The 20556-nt window shown below is 42.4% G+C and overlaps 1 protein-coding gene across 10 annotated transcripts in view; it reads right to left on the bottom strand.

Moving 5' to 3' along the window:
* RERE (arginine-glutamic acid dipeptide repeats) overlaps positions 1-20556 on the bottom strand; it is a 1284697-nt gene that overhangs the window by 747731 nt on the left and 516410 nt on the right. For all 10 annotated transcript variants that reach the window (XM_086921406.1, XM_086921411.1, XM_086921410.1 and 7 more), the window contains exon 4: positions 15304-15399. In XM_086921406.1, the coding sequence (XP_086777532.1) occupies positions 15304-15399 (96 nt within the window). The remainder of the gene's footprint in view (positions 1-15303; positions 15400-20556) is intronic.

Here is a 20556-nt window from a genome sequence, read left to right as displayed (position 1 = left end):
TAAAGCAAAATCCTGACCTCCCACGTGAACCTTGCTAGAACAGTTACTTTTCTGACAGCAAGCCCCTTTTATTCAGGCTCCCCATGAATGACATGCAAAATATCCTCCACTACGAGCCGTTTCAATTGCTGTTCCGCTCGTTATATTATATGAAACCCTGCAATCAATGTTCTTTCTTAACAGCTCTATCATTAAACTGTATTCAAGCTGTGTGCGTGCAGAGTTTATGAAATCTCAGAGACAAGACGGCTCTCTGCCAAAGGAATCGTGATAGGATCAGGCCTAAATAAAGCTTTGGCAGCACTTGGCTTTATTAAAGATCAATAAAGTTCTACTAAAACCGCACGCATTTGAACGGATAGCACCGGGAAGCAAGAATAATCCGTTTCCAAAGAAACTGGAAACTTGTGCACACTCCCAAATAATTAATCACAGTTCTACTTTATTCAAAAAACAGCAATAAAAGCCTTGCTAATCCCTTCCATCGCACCAGAAACGAGCAAGAAGCAACGTGGAAAGTTAAAATCAATGGGAAATACAGGGAATACTTGACACTCATTCGGCAGACATGCAGACCCAGGAAAAGCGACCTGTAGAAAATACACCGTCACTATACAAAGTATGGATATGTGCCCCCTTCAGTTAGACTATAGAGGCACAATTACTGAGTTCCTAAACGTCCGCAGCCAGTAGACGAGCACTGTTACCCCCAGAGGTTGAACCTCTCCTGAACGAGTCTATCACATGTCTGGTGCCTAGGCAGGAGAATCACAGATGCAGCCGACTATCAGTCTCCGTCTAAGCTGATGATTTCAAGAGTTTCAGTCTACGTCTAAGCTGATGATTACAAGAGATTTGCTCAACAGGTTGTCTTTTCTTACCATGTGCATAATCCTACACGCTAAAGGCTAAATCAAAGCCTCTCATTGCCACGGTGTTAACTCTTCATAGGGATATACTGAATAGATCAGTAATCTAAACTCTTATTAAGATCGGTCCTGCAAAGGCAAAACTGTCCATATCTGACAACACGAAGACGTTCACAAACAGTATCTCCAATTCTGATATATTTCTCAATTTCCACCAAAAACTTTAGTATTGGCACAGAATATGTTTTTCCAAAAATATGTATATCAAATGATTATGCATCATTAAATCAAATCTATTTCACGAAGAGCCAGTACAGATCAAGCAGGTTCTTCGGAGTCCAGAGCACTAGCACAAACCTGCTACTGAACACAGCACCATGTGCACCACCAAACTTCAAAATGTAAACACCCTTTTGAGGGTGTCGGGTGACCAATACAAATTGTATAGCAGTTGGTCTCTGGGACCATTGACTGGATTGTAGTAAAGTAGCCCCCAAATGGCACTTCAGGTACATGAGATTTCTTGCAGCTTATGTATTTCACTAGTACGCATTTGAGAGTGAATGCTTCTGCGAGGCATTCTTTGGTACTCTACTGCCCCTCTTGGCCCACGCAGAAAGACCTAGAGCAGTTGAGATTCTGAAAATTCACCATCGTAATTAAAATTTAAGGACCTTTCGCAAAAGTCTCACTACTCAGTGGACCATGGCTCCTTCTCCATGATAGACCGAGTCTTCACAGATGAATAAGTGACCACTCCCCAATGTGGACTGTCCTAAGCACTCAGAGATATAAAAAAAAACAAATGGATGGAAAAAATAGGTGACTGGGATCTAAAAAAATGATAAACAAAGCAGAAGCCACCAACAGCTACTTCACATACTCTAAACTTCGATTTGACACTGTTGGAGGAGAACAACAGAGCTATGAGGGGAGAAGTGGTATCTTGGGTAATAGTCAGAATGGCTACAGGCTACTACCGAGATGGAAAAGCTCCTGGTGCTAGAGGGGGTACCCACTGTGAATCTAGAACCGCTCAGACATCAAACTGAGATTAAGAAGATAGAATTCTAGGCTTCAAAATACAACGAATGGGAGACTTATTTTGCATCTCAGAAGCAGCTGTACAAAGTAGGAAGCAAAACTATTAGCCTGGCATGGGAAATGAGAATAGAATAACTGGTGGATTGAATACATTAAAGACGCAGATAGTAACTATCGGATGAAGATGGGGACTACCTGGACTCCCCTTTCACTAACGACTAGGTGGCGCAGGCCATCAAGGAGGTCCACTCTGGGAAGGCCTACGGCCCGAATGGGCTTCCCATTGAGCTATTTAAAATGCACGCCAACAAGCTGGCTCCATTTCTCAGGGAAATGTTTCTTAAGAGTAGAGAGGAGGGTCAGCTTCCGTATGATCAGAGAGTAGCTAATATCATAGTAATACACAAGGAGGGCAAACCGAGGGTAGAGTGTTCCTGTTATCGGCCGATCTCACTCTTGAACGCCGAACCTAAGGTGTTAGCTAAGCTACAGGCAACCCGCCTGGTAAAAGTCATTACGACACTGATTCATCCGGATCAATCCGGCTTTATGCGGGCCACAATACCGCTCTTAATATACGTAGGTTGCATGGGATCCTGGTTGGTGCTTCCCAAATACATGAACCGGCAGTTCTGTTGTCGTTCGATGCAACCATGGCTTTCGATAGAGTTGAGTGGCCCTATCTTTTTGCTGTCCTGGGCAAGATGGGCATTGGACCGGAGCTTGTCAACTGGGTCCGCCTTTTGTATTCCGGTCCTCTGGCCAGAGTGGTGGTGAATAATCACAGGTCTGCAGACTTCCCTTTGGGGAGGGGCACTAGACAGGGTTGTCCCCTCTCCCCGCTGTTTGCACTGGCGCTAGAGCCGCTTGCGGCGTGGGTCCGATGGGACAGGTCGATTAGGGGGTTGAGGTGGACGTCGGAATGGGAAGATAAAATATCGCTGTATGCAGACGACATCCTGCTGTATTTGGCCACCCCCCGAAACTCATTGATTGCATTCATGGTTGTCCTGGCCATATTCGGGAGGTACCCCGGCTTTGCCATTAATTGGTCGAAGTCCGTTCTTTTTGTTTTGAGTGGTGATCCCCCGGATATCCCCGCAAACTGCCCAGTGAGGTTGGAGGTGGTGGGGTTCCGATATCTGGATATATTTATGTCAATGGACCCCAAGATACGGTATGCTTCCAATCTGGTGCCCCCATTGGCTAGGTTCCAGAGGGATGTGGCGAGATGGAAGTATCTGCCGCTCTCCCTGCTGGGACGCGCTGTTCTGTTCAAAATGATGGCACTTCCCAGTTTCCTGTACGCACTTCAAAAACACCTTGGACCCGATACCCCCCACATATTTTAAGGAAATCGAGTCCCTTCAGAGGCAGCTTCTCTGGGACGGCAGGCCACGGATCGAGTTTACCAAACTTACGCTCGCCTGGTATGATGGGGGATTGGCCTGCCCGACATTCAGAAGTACTACTGGGCCTCCCAATTGACGGCTATCAATCAGGCAATCTATGGATCGCCAATGGACCCAGGATACGAGATGGACCGTGGACAGATGCCGGGTGGGGACTATACCAGGGCTCTTTATGCCGGCAGGGGGCGGGTTCCCCTGGTCGGGCCGGCGGCAATTGCGGTATGGGTGTGGCATGAGGCTACCAGATCTCTTCAATGGGATGGGAAAATAACCTTGGCCACGCCGCTATGGAACTCGGATTGTTTGGGGGGTCTATGGAAAATGAAAGGGTTTGACAAGTGGGATCTCATTGGGATCTCACAGGTCAGAGATATGTGGGGAAAAGACGGGATCGTTACATTTGAGGCCCTGCAGGAGCGACATCAACTGCAGGAAAGCGAGCGGTATCGGTATCTGCAGATTTGTCATGCGTTGCTTGCTAATATCCCCCGTGGAGTTACAACCCCAGATGCCTCTCCGTTGGAGGATCGGGTACTAGATGGACATCTCCCGACTAAAACGATTTCCTTGATTTATAAAAAGCTTATTAATCACACTGAGGACCCACTTGTAACTATTATGGAACAGTGGGTGGGAGATGGCCTAGTATTGGAGGATGAGGACTGGAGAGAGGCTGTATCTTGCCCGAGAGTGGTTGCGATACAAATGAGATGGAGGTTAGTGCAGTTGAAGATTCTTCATCGCTCTTATGTAACAGGACTGAGACTGGTGCGAATGGGTTTGGCTACGAATGGAGAGTGCCGAAAGGGTTGCGGGGGGCCGGATCATTGATGCATATTCTATGGGAGTGTACAGATATACGGCGTTATTGGGTCAATGTCCATGATAAGATACGAGAAGTGTGGGGAGTGGAATTGGAGGTGGAGGCACGCCGATGTCTCCTAAATGTTTGGGAGCAGACTGATCTTACTGCACACGGAAGGACATGGGTCACATTGGCATGTGCAGTGGCCAAGCGTAATATTGCCCAGCTGTGGGTAGCCAGCCAGCCCCCCAGATAGGAAAATGTATGGAGAATTTAGACTGGTGCATGTTTAGAGAAAGATCAGTGTATGTTGCAAAGGGGAGGCCTGGGAAATGGGGGAAAATCTGGGGCGCTTGGAATGTTTACAGAGGTGATATTTGTGCTCACCCAGTTGTACAGGAAGTAAATGTAGTGTTGGAATCGATCTGATCCCTATTAGAACCCTGGAGTACGTATTTTGTAACTGGAAGTGGTATTATCAGCTGTTAATGTGACTGTGTGTCACCGGATGCATTTGTTTTTCTTTTTGTTGTGTGTTAATAAAAAGAATTAAAATTTTTTAAAAAAAGACGCTGATAGTAATACGCTTGCAGAGAACTCAGGGCACATAATTTCACTTGTTTCATGAGGGTAAATCTGAGAGAACTTGTAAGTCTTATTTAGTTCCCTCACTATCTGCAACTGAAATAATGAAACTTGATGAAGACCGCGCCGAAAGATTAATAGACAATTACACAGATCCAGACAGAGTTGCTGGTCCTAACTAGCGCTAGGTTGAATTTAATCAGCGTCTATTTGGCAAATTATGGGACAAATGGTTAGGATGCTTCAGGAGACAGGGAGACTAGAATTGCCCCATGACCTATGCCTGCCTACAGTAGTACTAATAAAAAAGGAAGGTAAAAGCTAAGATGTGAAGGGACCTTTGAAAGGCCCTTATTGTTGAAGATCCTGTCAAACTGTATGCCAAAGGGAAGTTCCAGACAGAAAGTTATTTGTTCCATCTTTGCAAAATTGAAGGGATCCACATCCTTAGGGACATTTGGAGGGCTGAGGCCGTCTGGATCTCAAGAACGCATTCCTCACAATTCTGGTGTATATAGCGCAATAAGGACTTAAAACAAAGAGATGGGGGACAAGGAGCCAATAAAGGTCCAGTACCTAGGCTATAAAAGAATCATTAAATCAATCAAGGAGGTTCTGTTAATGTCAAGATGCAAGAGGGAATAGAAATAGAGGGAGGGTGAATCTCAAAACAGAGGGAACAAAAAGAAATCCTACAGATTGTTTCTTGTTGCCCTCACACGCTGGGGGTGTCATGCTTCATCATTGGGCATTGCTCCTAGTCGGGCCGGTGCTGCAATGCCCTACGGACTCCACGAAGGGTCACTTTAGTGGACACTTTCGTCATTTATGCTGTATGATGGAGGGTGTAGGTGTGAGGCTGTCAGAGTATGGAGTGGTAGTATGTAAAGGAGAGTAAAAATTGAGTAAAACTGTCTAGGAGATTCCATATAGATATTTGAATGTGATGGTACTCCTTGCATGATTAAAAGACCAAAAAAATGGTTGGGTCTAATGTAAGGGCATAAGCCCAAAGCTGTGAATGTACTGGTGTAGTATAATCTGCTCAGTATGTTTCGCACATAACAGTCTAAAGCGGATCCACAGCACTTCTTCAGGACCAATACAAGGGGGGTGGGAACCTACCCCACACCTATGTTGTGATGTAGGTATTCCTCAAAGTTAAAATACCTGGTATAAATGTATGATTGTCAAACCTGAAAGTAGAAATAGAAGAAGAAAAACAAGTAAAATTAAGAACAGCATATCTAGTATGATATGTCATTGGGAACAATGTCCTCAGAACACTGGCAAACTGTCTTCAACGGCAGACCTGCACATGCAGTGGTTGGCACTCAGTGGTTGCCAAATGGTACGGTCAGTGCAAACAGACATACATTATGCAGTGGTTAGGTGAACAGGAAAAAACTCACAGAACATGTAAATAAAAACCTGTGCAGAAGTGTCACATTGAACCGCAGTGTGACATACATTTCTGAGAACGGGATCTTTACCCTATGAATCAATCAACATAATCCCAGTAGTGCAAGCCTTGGCTTGAGTGGATGGAGTATTTAATCTTTCAGGTGGCTGCTTCTTAAGTAGTGCATACCAGATTGTAATTAGTTCACTACCCACATGGAGATGGGTTCTTTTCAGTATGTATTGCCTTGCCTTTCTTTACAGCTGAAAAGCCCACTAAGAGTTTATCATCCTCCTATGGCCTCTGGTATAATCGAATTAGAAGCAGAGGGATCTTTTGGGGTCCAAGGAATGGGGTTTCTCCTCTTTCGAGTTATCAAGCGGGCAAAGAATGCTGGAAGGTTGAGAAGAAAACAAGTTACTTACCTGTAACTTTGGATCCCCAGTATTGGTAACTTTCATAGATTCCCATGCTTTGTATCATTCCTCGTCGTCGGAATGGGAGCCTTGGTAAAAAAAAAATATATCATAACCGTAGAAACAAAAGAGAAAATAGGCTTAGGCCTCATCTAATTTTGTATCCTATCACCCTCTTTGTGTAAAAGAGACCAAACTTCCGTCAGAACCACCCCATAGAACCTTCCTGAGAGAGCTCAGAGCCTCAGATTTTCGTAGCCGTTGTGCAAACCGCCACTATCTCTGTAAAAAGACTGAGCTTTCCCAGGGGAGGAGGGTGGGCGCATGGGAAAGTTACCAATACTGGGGAGCCTAAGTTACAGGTAAGTAACTTGTTTTCTTACCCCAGTATTGGAACTTTCATAGAGTCCCATGCTTTGTATCAGAATAGCCAGCAGTAAATCACCAAAGCACATTTTGTCATATATATATATATATATATATATATATATATATATATATATATATATATATATATATATATATATATATATATAGAGAGAGAGCATTACATGCCCACTAGTGATGTTTACAGCGAACATTGATAAATTGTTACCATAAGAAAAGAAAACATCACTGAAACAAAATGTGCAATACAGGAAGGAGGGATTGTAGGGAAAGCTCACCTCTCACTGAAACAGATTCCGGAGGACTGCTTGACCAACAGCAGCGTCGTCCTGTCCTGTAGACTACGCAGTAATGCTTCGTGAAGGTATGAGTACTGCTCCACGTTGCTGCCCTGCATATGTCCTTGATCGTGACTCCTGAAAAAAGAGCCACCGAAGATGCCACCGCTCTTGTGGAATGCGCACGAACCTTTCTGCCCAGAGGTTTGCCTGCTTCCTGATGGCAGAATTGAATCGCACAGGATATTCAGCGGGAAATGCTTGTCTTTATTAAAGCACATCCCTTCCGTGGTGCGCTATAGGCGACAAACTGCAATGACTTTCTAAAGGACTTTGCACGCTCCAAATAGAGTTTCAAGCATCTTTGAACATCCAAAGAATGCAATGTTGGTTCCGCCCGAGTAGAAGGCCGCGGAAAAAAATATTTTAGAATCAAGGGTTCATTCAAATGGAACTCGGACGGAACCTTCGGGATGAACTTTGGATTAGTTCTAAGGATAAGAACATCTCTTTTGAATTGAAGGAAAGGTTCCACTATGGACAGCGCCTGAAGCTCACTAACCCTCCTAGTCGATGTTAGAGCTAAGAGGAGGGCTAGCTTCCAAGATAGTAATTTCAAGTCCGCCTTGTGAATAGGCTCAAACAGAGCCTTCATTAGTTGAGCCAACACCAGGTTGAGCTGCCAAATTGGAGGAGGTGGACGAACTGGAGGATACATCCGAAACAGGCCTTTCAAGAACAGTTTAATAATTCTAGAAGGCCATAGAGAAGGGCCTGATGAAGTTTGCCTGAATCTTGAGATGGCTGCCAGATGCACCTTGACTGTAGAGTGAGCCAAACCAGACTTAGCCAACGACAGTATATATGGCAAAATTTGTTGAGGAAGAGACTTGTAAGGATGGAGACGTTTTCTCTGACACCACAGGCAGAATCTCTTCCATTTTGCTTTGTACGTCTTATTAGTAATTTGATTTGATTTGATTGATTTGATTTTTAAATTTGTATAGCGCGCGAATGCCAAAAGGCGTCTTGGCGCTGAGATTCCCACTGACTCCTAAGTATGTAGTTAGGGCTGTTTAGCAAAAAGCCATGTTTTGACTCCCTTTCTAAAGGTTATCAGGGATGGGCTGTTTTTTAATTCCAGCGGTAATTGGTTCCACATCTTTGCTGTCTGCACTATGAAGCTTCTGCCTCCCCAGTTTGTTCTTCTGTATCTGGGTACTTTTATGAGTTTCCTTTGTCCAGATCTCAGAAGTCTATTTGGCTCATACAGTTGTAGGTGTGTTTTTAAAAATTTTGATCCTGTTCCATTTATTGCCTTGTATGCCAAGCATAGTGACTTGAAATCTATCCTACTTGCTATTGGGAGCCAGTGTAAGCTCTTAAGTTTGTGGCTTACTCTTTCATACTTTGGGATTTCCAGTATCAGCCTTGCTGCTGCATTCTGCAGGCGTTGTAATTTAAGTAGAATTTTCTTCCTTGCTCCAACATATAGACCATTTCCATAATCCAATCTGGATAAGGCCAATGCCGTCACCACCGTTTTCCGAGAGTCATGTGGTATGTAAGGTAGTATTTTTCTTATCATTTTCAGGATGTACCAGAGTGATGAAGCTAGTTTGCTTGCTTGTGCGTCAAAAGAGAGGTTGGTATCTAGCATTATTCCTAGGTTTTTTACCTTTTCCGACGAATCTGGGCATCTTCCCATATCTGTGGGCCACCATAAATGTGACCATATGTTTGTGTCGCCACCTAGTATCAGTACTTCACTCTTATCGCCGTTTAATTTTAGACAATTCGTTTGCATCCATTGGCTGATTTTTGTCATGCAGCATTGGAATTTTGCTGCTGTGTCTTGTACCTCTTTGTTTATCGACACCACAATTTGGGTGTCGTCGGCGTAGGATATAGGGGTGAATCCCTCGTTCCTTATTATTTGCGCTAGTGGGGCTACGTATAAATTAAAAAGCGTGGGGCTCATCGATGATCCCTGCGGAACTCCGCATGGCAAGCTGAACAGATTAGACTTTGCTTCTCCAGATTCAACTGAGAATGTTCTATTTTCCAAATATGAGGCTATAAGAGCACAAGTTGACTCATGAATGTTTGCTGTTTTTAGCCGTGTTATGAGGATTTCATGGCTAACCGTATCGAAGGCCGCCGATAGGTCAAGTAATATCAGTGCGGCCTTCGATCCATTATCCATTATTGTCCTGAGTTCCTCCACTGCTGTGATCAAGGCCGTCTCTGTGCCATGCTCCGCCCTAAAACCAAATTGTGAATGGTCCAGCCAGTCTCCGTCCATCAGATGTTGGGATAGTTGTTTGTTTAGTAATTTTTCCAGAATTTTAGCGGCAAAAGGGATCCTGGCTATTGGTCTATAGCTGTTGGGATTTTCGCCGTCCAGATTGGGTTTTTTTAGCAATGGCCTAATGGATATCATTTTCCATTCGTCAGGGAAGGGAAGTAATTGAGCCTGGGACAAAACCTCTCTACACTCCTTGGTGAGATTCAGATGTCGAAATTCTCTGTATTCAGGAGCCACGCTGTTAAATGCAGCGACCCCGGATCCGGATGGAGCACCTGACCTTTATCCCTTGATAACAGAGACGGAACTAGTTGCAGGCAAATTGAACGATCCTGAGAGAGTAGAAGAAGTTCTGTGTACCAGAACTGCCGGGGCCACGCTGGAGCAATGAGAATCATCCTGCATGGCTCCGCTTTGATTTTCCGGAGCACTCGTGGAATGAGAGGAATTGGTGGAAAAGCGTAAAAGAATGCGCCGAACCAAGCCATTGAAAGCGCATTCCCCAAGGATCCCTGATGGTGTTCCTTGCTTGCGTAGAACTGGCATTTGGCGTTCTCCGGAGACGCAAAGAGGTCTATGGTCGGTGTTCCCCAGCCTGAGAACACTTCCTCCAGAACGGACGGATTCAATTCCCATTTGTGATTCGCCTGTTTCTGGCGACTTAGTGCATCTGCTGTAATATTGAGAGAGCCTGGCAGGTTTTCCGCTTGTAGAGTGACTTTGTGAAGAATAGCCCAATCCCAAAGTCCTTGGACAGAGTTTGTGATCTCGTCCCCCCTTGCTTGTTGATATAGTACATGGCCGTCGTATTGTCCGTCCGGACCAGCACTGTGCGATTTCGAACTCTCGGGAGGAAAGCTTGCAAAGCTAACCGAACGGCTGTCAGTTCCAAAAAATTAATGTGGCACTGGCGCTGTTCTGGACTCCAGTGTCCACTGATTTGAAGTTCTTGGAGAACTGCTCCCCAGCCTTCTAATGAGGCATCAGTTGTTAGGACCATAGCAGATGGTGGAATCCTGAATGTTAGACCTTCTGCGATGTTCTCTTTCACCAACCACCACTCGCATGCCTTTTTCATCTGCTGTGTAACCAAAATTTTGTCGTTGAACGAGCCCTCTACTTGGCACCATTGTTTGTCTAGTTCCTCCTGCAGAGGACGCATCCGCAGTATGCAATGCGGTACTAATGGTATGCAAGATGAAATCGATCCGAGCAGGGACTTGTAGCACCAAACTGAAAGGGTTTCTTTTTCTGCACCTGGCGAGCTGAGAGCATCAGTTTTTGCTGACGTTCGTCTGAAGGACGAGCTTTGCACTGTTCCGTGTCTAAAATGGCCCCTAGGAATCTTGCGGACCTGGAAGGTCGAAGAACTGACTTCTCGTTGAGCTGAAGGTCCAGGTGATTGAACAATTGGATGCAAGTTGAAATGGCCTTGGAAGTTTCTTGGAAAGATGGAGCCTTGACTAGCCAGTCGTCCAAGTAGGGGAAAACTTCCAGGGATTGCTTCCTGAGGAAAGCACCTTTGAGAAAATCAGTGGCGCCGACCGAAGGCCAAACGGAAGAACTTTGAATTGGAAATGGCTCTTGCCTACTGTGAAGCGTAAATATTGCCTCTGAGCTGGGTGGATCGGTACGTGGAAGTACGCATCTTCTAAAAAGACGCCATATTGTCTCCCGGGTTCAGTAGACAAAGAATATCCTGGAGAGTGACCATCCTGAAAGACAGTTTGATGAGAGAAGTGTTGAGCTCTCGTAGATCTAAAATGGGGCGCCAAGTATCTGCCGTCTTTCGAACCAGGAAGAACCTGGAATAAAAACCTCTGCCCTCTGAGAGAGAGGTACCGGCTCTATTGCCCCCTTGATGAAAAGCTGGTGGGCTTCGAGGCGTAGCAGACCCAGATGTCTTGATTGATTGGCGCCTGGAGATCTGGTTGGAGGAAGATCTTGGAACTTCAACGTATGGCCACTCTGAACAATATTCAGGACCCACTGGTCTGATATTATCTTTCCCCAGCTGTCCAGACAAAAAGATATCCTGCCCCCTACTGATGTTACTGTCAGGGGAGGAACAGTAGAAAGAGCCAGGAGGCCGCTATTGTCTCTTGGCATTGTCGCGACCCTTGCTATTCTGACGCCCTCTCTAAGATTGGCGAGAGTAAGACGCCGATTGGCCTTGGCGTCGATTTGAATATTGAGTCTTGTAAGACTGTGAAGTCTGCGTTGAATATCTTTGCTGGTTGTTGCCTCTATAAGTAGAGAAACCCCTGCCTCTCGCTCCTTTGAATGGGACCTTTCGATAATTCAACGACCCCAAGGACTTTGCCGTGTCAGTGTCCTTTTTGATATTCTGTAGGGCGTCATCCACATGCTTGCCGAACAGCATTTCACCATCAAATGGGAGGTCCAGGATCTTATTTTGGACCTCTTGACGAAACCAGGTAGCTCGCAACCAGCCCTGACGGCGCAATACCGCTGAACCGGCCAAAGCTCGAAAAGCAGTGGAAGCTATGTCCATCGCACAATCAATCACTTCCGAGGATGATCTTTCTCCCTCCATCAGAACTCTCCTGGCCTCCTCCTTCGCTGAGTCTGGCAGTTGTTCTACAAATGGCTCCAAGTCGCACCACATCTGGCGATCGTACCTGCCTAGAATGGCTAGAGCATTCGCTGCTCGGACAAGAAGGCTGGCCATGGAGGAAAATCTTTTACCCACAATATCCAAGCGCCTCCCTTCCTTGTCTGGAGGTGTAGTTAGAGGCGTCAATGGGGTTTTGGATTTGCTCTGTGCTGCCTGCGAGATCACAGAATCAGGCTTAGGCTGTCCAAGAAGACACGCTGGACTGCCATCCGGGGCTTTATATTTCTTCTCCAGCCGGGGAAGAACAGGGATGACTGTGGCCGGGTTTTGCATGATCCTGATTCCTTCATCCCACACATGCTCAATTATGGGACTGGACCTAACTGACATCCTGTATTCTTCCTTGAAGTCATAAAGGAAACAGTCAGACTGTTCTGTTGTAATTGGCAGTCCAAACCTCTTTGATGCCCTTTCCATGAGGTCATGGTAAAAAAAATGCTGTGTTGTACAGCCGGGCAGATTGCTTGCAGCTCACTCAAACGACGAGAAGAAAGAACAAAGACTTTTCAGGGTCAGGAGACGCAGTGGATAACTGTGCTTTGGCTCAAATGGGGTGGGGGAGGAGGGGGAGGAGGGGGAGGAGGAGGAGGAGGAGGAGGAGGAGGAGGAGGAGGAGGAGGAGGAGGAGGAGGAGAGAGAGTTGTATATATATATATGGTTTCATATATATTTTTTTATTATTTCCAGGGTGGGAATATTCAGTGCTTATGACTAATGATGAGGTTCCCCTGGAAGATAACTTTACTTTGTCCTTCCAGAGGAAAGCATTTAGAGGGCAGAGATTTGAAACAGGATAGGTCCTCAATCCTTCAGCACAAGGAAGTAGCAGGATTAACACCCAGTTCCTACCTCTGAAGCCGGAACCCTCTCCATGGGTCCTATGTTTTCTAACAAGAAATGCAGGCACTTTTGGCCAGACATGTGAAATGTCCACAGCCATATTACATTGATAGGGGGTGGAAGTTGCGGCGGGGTAGGAAAAATTGGAAGGGCATAGGCTCATTGGAAAATTTGAGGAACCATGCATCCTAAGAGGTCTCAGCAATATCTGATCCTCCCCCCCACAAGGTGGGTGTGTGTCAAAAAGGACACACTAAAGTAGTTATGCGATTGTGGTTGCCGGAGGTTTGGGGACTGAGTTGCACACGCCCCCTGATTTCCTGAATGCGGTCTCTGGGAAATGCGGCCTCTGCCATTAAATGCCTGAACTTTGTTGTATCAGCTGCAGGATCTGGTACTGGAAACATTGAAAAACTCTGGCATATCCCAAAAGGGGTGAAACCGTTGGTGAAAAATGGCTGGTAGATGCAGAAAACCCAAAAGGAACACAAAGTAGAGCAACATTCTTTCAAGCGTTTCAGGTTTGAGTCTTCTTTTTCACACAAGAGGCGAGCGCTCTAAAATGACATATGCATTAAAGATGCCTAGATATCCCTTGATATCCCCAGATATCCTCTGGCATGGCCTAGAAGCACTAAGCTTGTGCCTACTGCACAGCCCACTCAATCTGTTGTGTCCTGTCCAGGCCAGCCCAAGTAACACATTTTGCAGCATCCGGACATTCTGAATGGTTTGGGCTAAAGACTTCCATGTGTCTTCTAGAACTGCTGGTAAGGTTTGACCTACTATGCCCCACAAAAAATATGTAGCACCCTAAGATGGAGCTGGCATTGACAGATTGGATTAAGTTTGGATTGGCTGTTAGGAGGGATCAAATGGGAGGCATTCGGGTTTAGTCTGCTGGTAATCACCTGTACAAAAAAACTCTCCGCTGTTTGGGACCATTATGAGGATAATAAAGAGTGAGGCTATGACAGTGGTATTTCAATATTCAAAGAAATAGAGGGCATTTAGAACTCGACGATTTTTGATCAACCCACCTGTGATATTCAAGTCCAGAGTCTCCACTTGACTATTAATGAAAATTTAAAAGAATGGCGCAATACCTGCATTTTGCACATGACCAACTTTATAATACATTGCACTGTAACAGGGTCATGCCTGCCCATGTCACACGTATGGTAAACAATGTCTGGATCCATGAAGTGTCTGCAGTATATCTGAAAAGAACATGCTTTAATAGGAGTACAGTGGAATGAAGGGTTAACTCCTATTTATAAATGTAAAGGAGAAGACAAGACACCTTTTTGATAGGGTAGTATTCCATGATCAACTTTCAACAAGGTCCGCCATAACTTTTGTTGTTACACCTGTATGTTGGGAGTATTTACAGAATTGCCTTAACCTTTCCTGTTTCTGAAAACTTTTACAAGTTGCTGACATACTGAAAGAGCTAGACTACAATATTTTGCCTTGTAAACATTTGGTGACAGCAGATCGTTCACTGCAATTTCTACAGATGTGACTAACTGACGGGGAGTGCTGTACCGTCTTATAAAAAAAAAGGTAGCCATCTTCGCAGGCGAGAATGATGCAAAGAGAAGGAATAGGCACTGGAACCCCTAATAACATCCCCCAAGTAGTTAAAAGTCTCTACTGCTTTTAACATTAAGCTTCCTAGGAAAGGCTACAGAAGATTACCATAATGAAAATCTTTAACAAACGTCAATCAAAAAACTGAAAATATATAAATGTAAGGCCCAAAATGACCAATGCATTGCTCAATGGTGCTCTGTGATTTCATTAAACCCCCTCAAGCACAATTTTCAAATATTTCAAAGCATAAGAATATAAAGCCTTCAAAAACAGGCTAATTGTTGTGAAACAAATCAGCTTAGACCACCACGATTGAGATTCCATTTGAACAATTTTGCATTTGGTTACTGAAGCCTCTTTTTTTATGAACCTATAAGTAGGAAAGAAAAAACAATAGAATCTGTTACAAATAAATGGTCAGATGAAAAAGGATTCATCACTATATTGGAAAGAAAAGGCAAAACGTTTTTGGGGAATATTGGAAAAAATTCTAACAAAACTGATAATATCATTCAACAATTTAATATCAATAATATTTTCTTTGGTGTCCCAAACAGAAACATTCACAATTTCTTTTTTTTTAGTGTCTCAAACTTACATTTAAATAAATCTTCACATATCTACTATAGAATAATGAATGGATACTAAATCATATTAAATTTGGATAATTGTTTGAAAACCTACCAACAATTCCTTAACTAATTTTTAAAAAGCATTGCTTACTGAATCAAGGGGGCTGTTATCGTTTCCTGGAACAGCAGGGGTAGCATCGTTGAGGGGTTTGCAGCCTGAAGTTGCCCCTGGTTTATTTTGTGGTATCTGTAAAATAGATAATTTTATGAGTTAATATTACAGATAACAAACATCCATCAGTCATTGAAAGGCTTACACATAGGCAAAGCATGCAAGAAGATGTTTTTCCATAAGTGACTTTTTCCCTAAATGAAATTAAAACAGCAACTTATGAGTTATCTATTTTTGAGAACTGTTTTTACATACTAAGCGCTGAGTGCACAGATATAGACAAGAAATGTTCCAGTGTATCATATTAATATAATGAACCATGGGAATAATTTCATCATTTAATGATTGGGTCTGTAAAACATACTTCGTTATATCTGGAAAATCTCACGTAGAACGAACATTAATAAGCATTCCAAAATATGAATAAACAGATTAAATTAATGTTTGATTCCAACAACCTCAATTGTGTGCAAGTATCCCAGGTTTCGTTTGGAGTAGTTCACAAGACCAATTTTTTTCAGATCTTCTCCAACAATTAAGTACTGATCAAAAATCCAATGCATTAAAATCCTTGACGACTGTATTCAAACAAGCAGTTTGAAAAGAAAATTAAGAAAGCCTTCAAAGCAAAGTGAAATAATCAATCAGCCAATTTTCTATCAATGGGACCATTACAAGGTTGTGTTAGCTGCCACTCAATCTCTACGCCTGCTGCAATATGATCTCAACATACCCGATACAATTGCTTTTCTATGGCATAGTAAGGATACAGTTCATATACATCAATTCGCTTTGGTCTTTACTCCCTGCATAACCATCATTGAAAAGCTTGTTTTCTGGCTTTGATCTTGGTTAACGGAGTCCTATAGGAATTTTTGGAATATTGTACTAGCCACATAAATTGTAGGCAGTTACCATAGTGTCTTCTCCATTAACAGACCATGATTTCAGCTCATATGTCTTTACCATTTTAATTCAGGTTATACTTATTCATATTGTAACTATCATTAAGCAAGAGTGAATGTTCATCCATTGCTTAGTTATAAAAGTTCTTCTAGCTTTCAGAGTTGAAAATTATTAAGCAAGTGTAAATCTGAATTATTCCTGATCCTTTGCTGAAGGTTATGAAGACTAACATGACCTGAAGAGGACCTGTAATTCCTGAAATATGGGAGGGTTTTTTTTTGTAAATGTTTAATTGTGGCCCCTTGCTATACCTACGTAAAAAAAATTGTATAGCGATTTTTCTTTTTGTATTATTAGAGAAGTAATTTAGCTTGGGTCGACACTACTAATCCAGGCCCAATTTTTCTGGACGACATTTTTATAAATGGCAGATGTGTTGCAGTGTTGTAATATTTCAGGAACCATGAGATCTATATGCTTTATTTTGGTGTCAAAACAAAGGTTTTGTGGGACAAAAGGTCCTATAGAGACAGAAAATAACTTCAGAGCAAGCCTTCCACTATTTTATAAAATGGTGGCCCTATAAAGATATGTTTTAGCCATCATTTTGGTAATTTATTTCAATATTGCTTTTGTTTCAGGTTTTCCGTTGATTCAAATTTGTAAACATAAGCGAACCAGGAGGTAGCAGAGGATCTTTAACTAATGACAGTGTTGCTAGCTACAATATCTGAGGTCTCCTTCAACAAAGAAAAATGTGTCGTATGCCAAACTAATCCGAATGAAAAGCAAACATCAACTGTGGCTGGACAGAAGAGTTTGAGATGCTGTAGAAATACTGCAAGATTAACGTCACATAGATTGAAATTGATGGGTGAAGAGGATCAAATATTTTATCATTGTAGCAAGTGCTACAAGTCTTATACAATGGAAAAAAACCTGAAAATAAATCGGTCAACAGGCCTCTAAAAATCCTAACAAATTTACTTGACCTGCAGGTCTAGTGAGTTAAATAATCTACTCAACCTAATTATAATGCTACTGAACCATAAACTGGTTTCAAATTATGTGATCCTGGGCAAGTATTTTAATTCACTGAGATGCCATTTTCTTCTTTATCACATATGTGAGCACCATCAAATATGTGAGTTGAGCAGGTCTGCAGTACAGAAAACTTTTGAACACACAGCCAATGTGTCAAGACAAAAACAAGATGTATTGCTCGTTCACTTTCTGAATAAACAGAACACCTTTCCCTTCAAGTTTAAGTTAACTGCCAGCACAGACAAGTAAATGCTAAAAATAGCTCAAAATAGCTTACCTGATAAAATCTCACTTGACATTGCAAGTAGATTTTTCAAGGCCTGGTCAGAAAATAGCAGAAATCATTATATCACAAAAAGAATCAGTCTTCTGAGAAAGCAACAACCACCAAACCCAATGCCCACCCACTTAGAAGATTGATGGCTATCCATTGGCCACCTCCAACAACTGATCAGAAAGCAGATTTTTTTCAATGTATTTGTTTATCTATGGTTTAGCCAGAACAAGGGCCAAAGGTATTGACGAATGAACAAAGTACTTAGTATGCGAGTCTCAAAGGGCAAACATTTTTATCTGCGGATAGTTTCTTCCCAGATTAAGTTTTCAGCTGAGTGAGAAGCTGTCATAAACACAGAGAGGTGAATGAGTTTGCAGAGGATTTGTATGTCCACCCAAACTGCATGCGTGAATACATTCGAAAATATGATTGTATAATGACCTCCCAGAGGCAACAAAAACAGTCAGCCTTCAGTTAAGTCTGTCCTCTTTGAAAAAGCAAATTAGTTTTAAAGCCACTCTTGAATGCTGCCTACGGGTTCACACTCAGTGAGATCAGCGAAATAATGGTCAACGTTGATAAAACCATATTAATGAAATTAAGATTTTTGGGTGAGAATGTGCAATGATAATTTGTTTTTGTCAGTATAACAAAAATAATGAGCCACTTATGTTCTCTGCTGCTTTGACTCCTTAAGTTCCTGCTCCCAAAAAAGGATCACAGAAAAATCAGTAAGAACAATTTTAAGAAACGTCCTGAAAGATTTAGATTTTGGACTGAATGACAAATGTTATAATGCCCCAGAGTTCCACAGATTATGGGAGGCAACGAGAATGTCTGATACTTTACATTTTGTACATCAGTGTGTAATATCAGCAAAGCAAAACTGTTGCAAAGTAAAGTTTAGAGTTCAGAACAGACGCCAACAACATTGATGATGCCTTTGAAAATATAAGCTAGTAACAGGCTATAAATAAAGGCCTGTTTTCATTTACTTTTAACAAGGAAAATATTTTTTTAAATCCATACACACAATTTTTCTTAACTATAAGCAATGCTTTCAGAACATAGTGATTAATAGAGGCACATACCCTACTACAACTTTCTTGATTTAGTTACATGAAATGCCTCTGTAGGTTAGAGTGATCTCTAAACTTCTCAATGTTTAGGGATTACTATGTTAAACAACTTCATTTTACCACGTCAACAAAGAATATAAATTAGCAAGTCTATACCATCTGCATAGTCTGGGAAGGGTTCACTGCCGATTACCATATAATTCAAAATTTAGAGAGCAAAATAAGTATTCAATCTTATCGTAAGTCCCCTAATTAGACATTTTGCTGGTACAGAAGACTTTCAATATAATAAGTGACTGCGATGACACTGAGGATATGTGAGAAATCTGAAAGCGCTTTAAGATCTGCTTCAGGGATATTCCATTAGGCAACCACTCTTTGAAGGGCACATAAATAGCATATTTAAAATGATACAATTTCAAATTTCTGATATTGAAGAAGAGGAACAGGAACATTTTTATACTATAAGCTCCAACACTGTGGTGCTGTTTGATTTATTTTATGTTCGAGGACAGTACCTACTGAAAAGTGACAACACTGTAATAGCAATACTATAAAACAATGCACCTAGAAGGAACAAAACACTGATGACAACATATTGAAAACAATTTTATGGAAAGTGGATCTGCAGCACAGAACATTCAAGTAATGTAATTCTAAAAGAGCAACACATTTTATTTTTCTGTGTCCTTTGCACCGTGCTTTTCTAACTCTAAAAAAGCCTGAAAGAGCCTTCTTGTTTGTCAATAGAAAAGCTATTGAGATTAATGTACATTGTTCGGGGAGCGCACATTTTCTAGAGTGGTCTACATGAGTAGTATTTTGACGTTGCAGTTTAAAGCCTAAGTTAACAGATGGGAGAAGTACCCATTGCCACACCAGAGAAAAAGGTGACAAGAAAATCCATTAACTTTCAAGAACCTCTGTGTACAGTTCCAATCTCCCAAATTGAAATGCTATTGTTTGTTGATCTCTCTCCCCCACAAGGAGCTCTTCTATGCAAAAAAGGAAGCACATTTCTAACCTCGGAAACAAAACACTAAGCCAAACGTCTGGGTTCAATTAGTGTGCGAGGGGCAACACTCAAAGAGAATCTATTCAGCTGCCCAACCAATCCCTGCACCATACATCACTCTAAAATAAGAAAGTACGCAACACAGGTTGTCATTTGTTGATGAAGATGTGTATCATTGTGTAGAAAAGATGAACAATTTTCACTGGCTGTTTCAATACCAAAAGAACATGCAGCTAGACAATGAGAAGGCTAAATGGGTATGTACAACACCGCTCCATTGTACACCAATGTCCAATTGCATATTCTGTATTCCACGTTGCCCCAAAAGTAATCTGCAAAGAGGGTACAACTGTTGTACAGAGAAGTATAAATTCTCCTAGTCAACAGGTCTCTCTACTCAATATATACATATATATATATCGCTTTCGGTTTGATCCAAGGTGCGGGCTTCCAGGCGCTCTTAAGCGGTGCATGCGAAGCGCGGCAGAACCAAGCCGTGTTTAAATTGATTCAGTTTTCCCCGGGAGGGGAGTTTTGTCTTCATGCACTTTCGGGTATTTTTTTCAATTACAGCCATACACAACGTTTGTAGATCGGTACGGTTTTTTCTCTCCAATGTACCAGCATGACAGCAACACCTTACGCGTTTCGGTCTCTACGGAGACCTTGCTCACAGGAAAACCAATTCTAATTTTTTTTGCTAAGTTTAAATAAAGTACATCCTCATTATTGACATCACTTCCTGTTCACTGCACAGGGCTTGTGGGTACATGTAGTTTTTAGCAAGAACATTATAACCACCTTGCGATTTTCTACAGATATCAATATTATACGCATGGGAAACACAAGTTGAATTCATACCCTCCAATGGGTTACTATTATAATTCCATATATTGTTGGTTCAATTATTA

Source organism: Lissotriton vulgaris, chromosome 5, assembly GCF_964263255.1.
Source record: "Lissotriton vulgaris chromosome 5, aLisVul1.2, whole genome shotgun sequence".
NCBI lineage: Eukaryota > Metazoa > Chordata > Amphibia > Caudata > Salamandridae > Lissotriton > Lissotriton vulgaris.
This window is presented reverse-complemented; position numbering and strand designations above follow the sequence as displayed.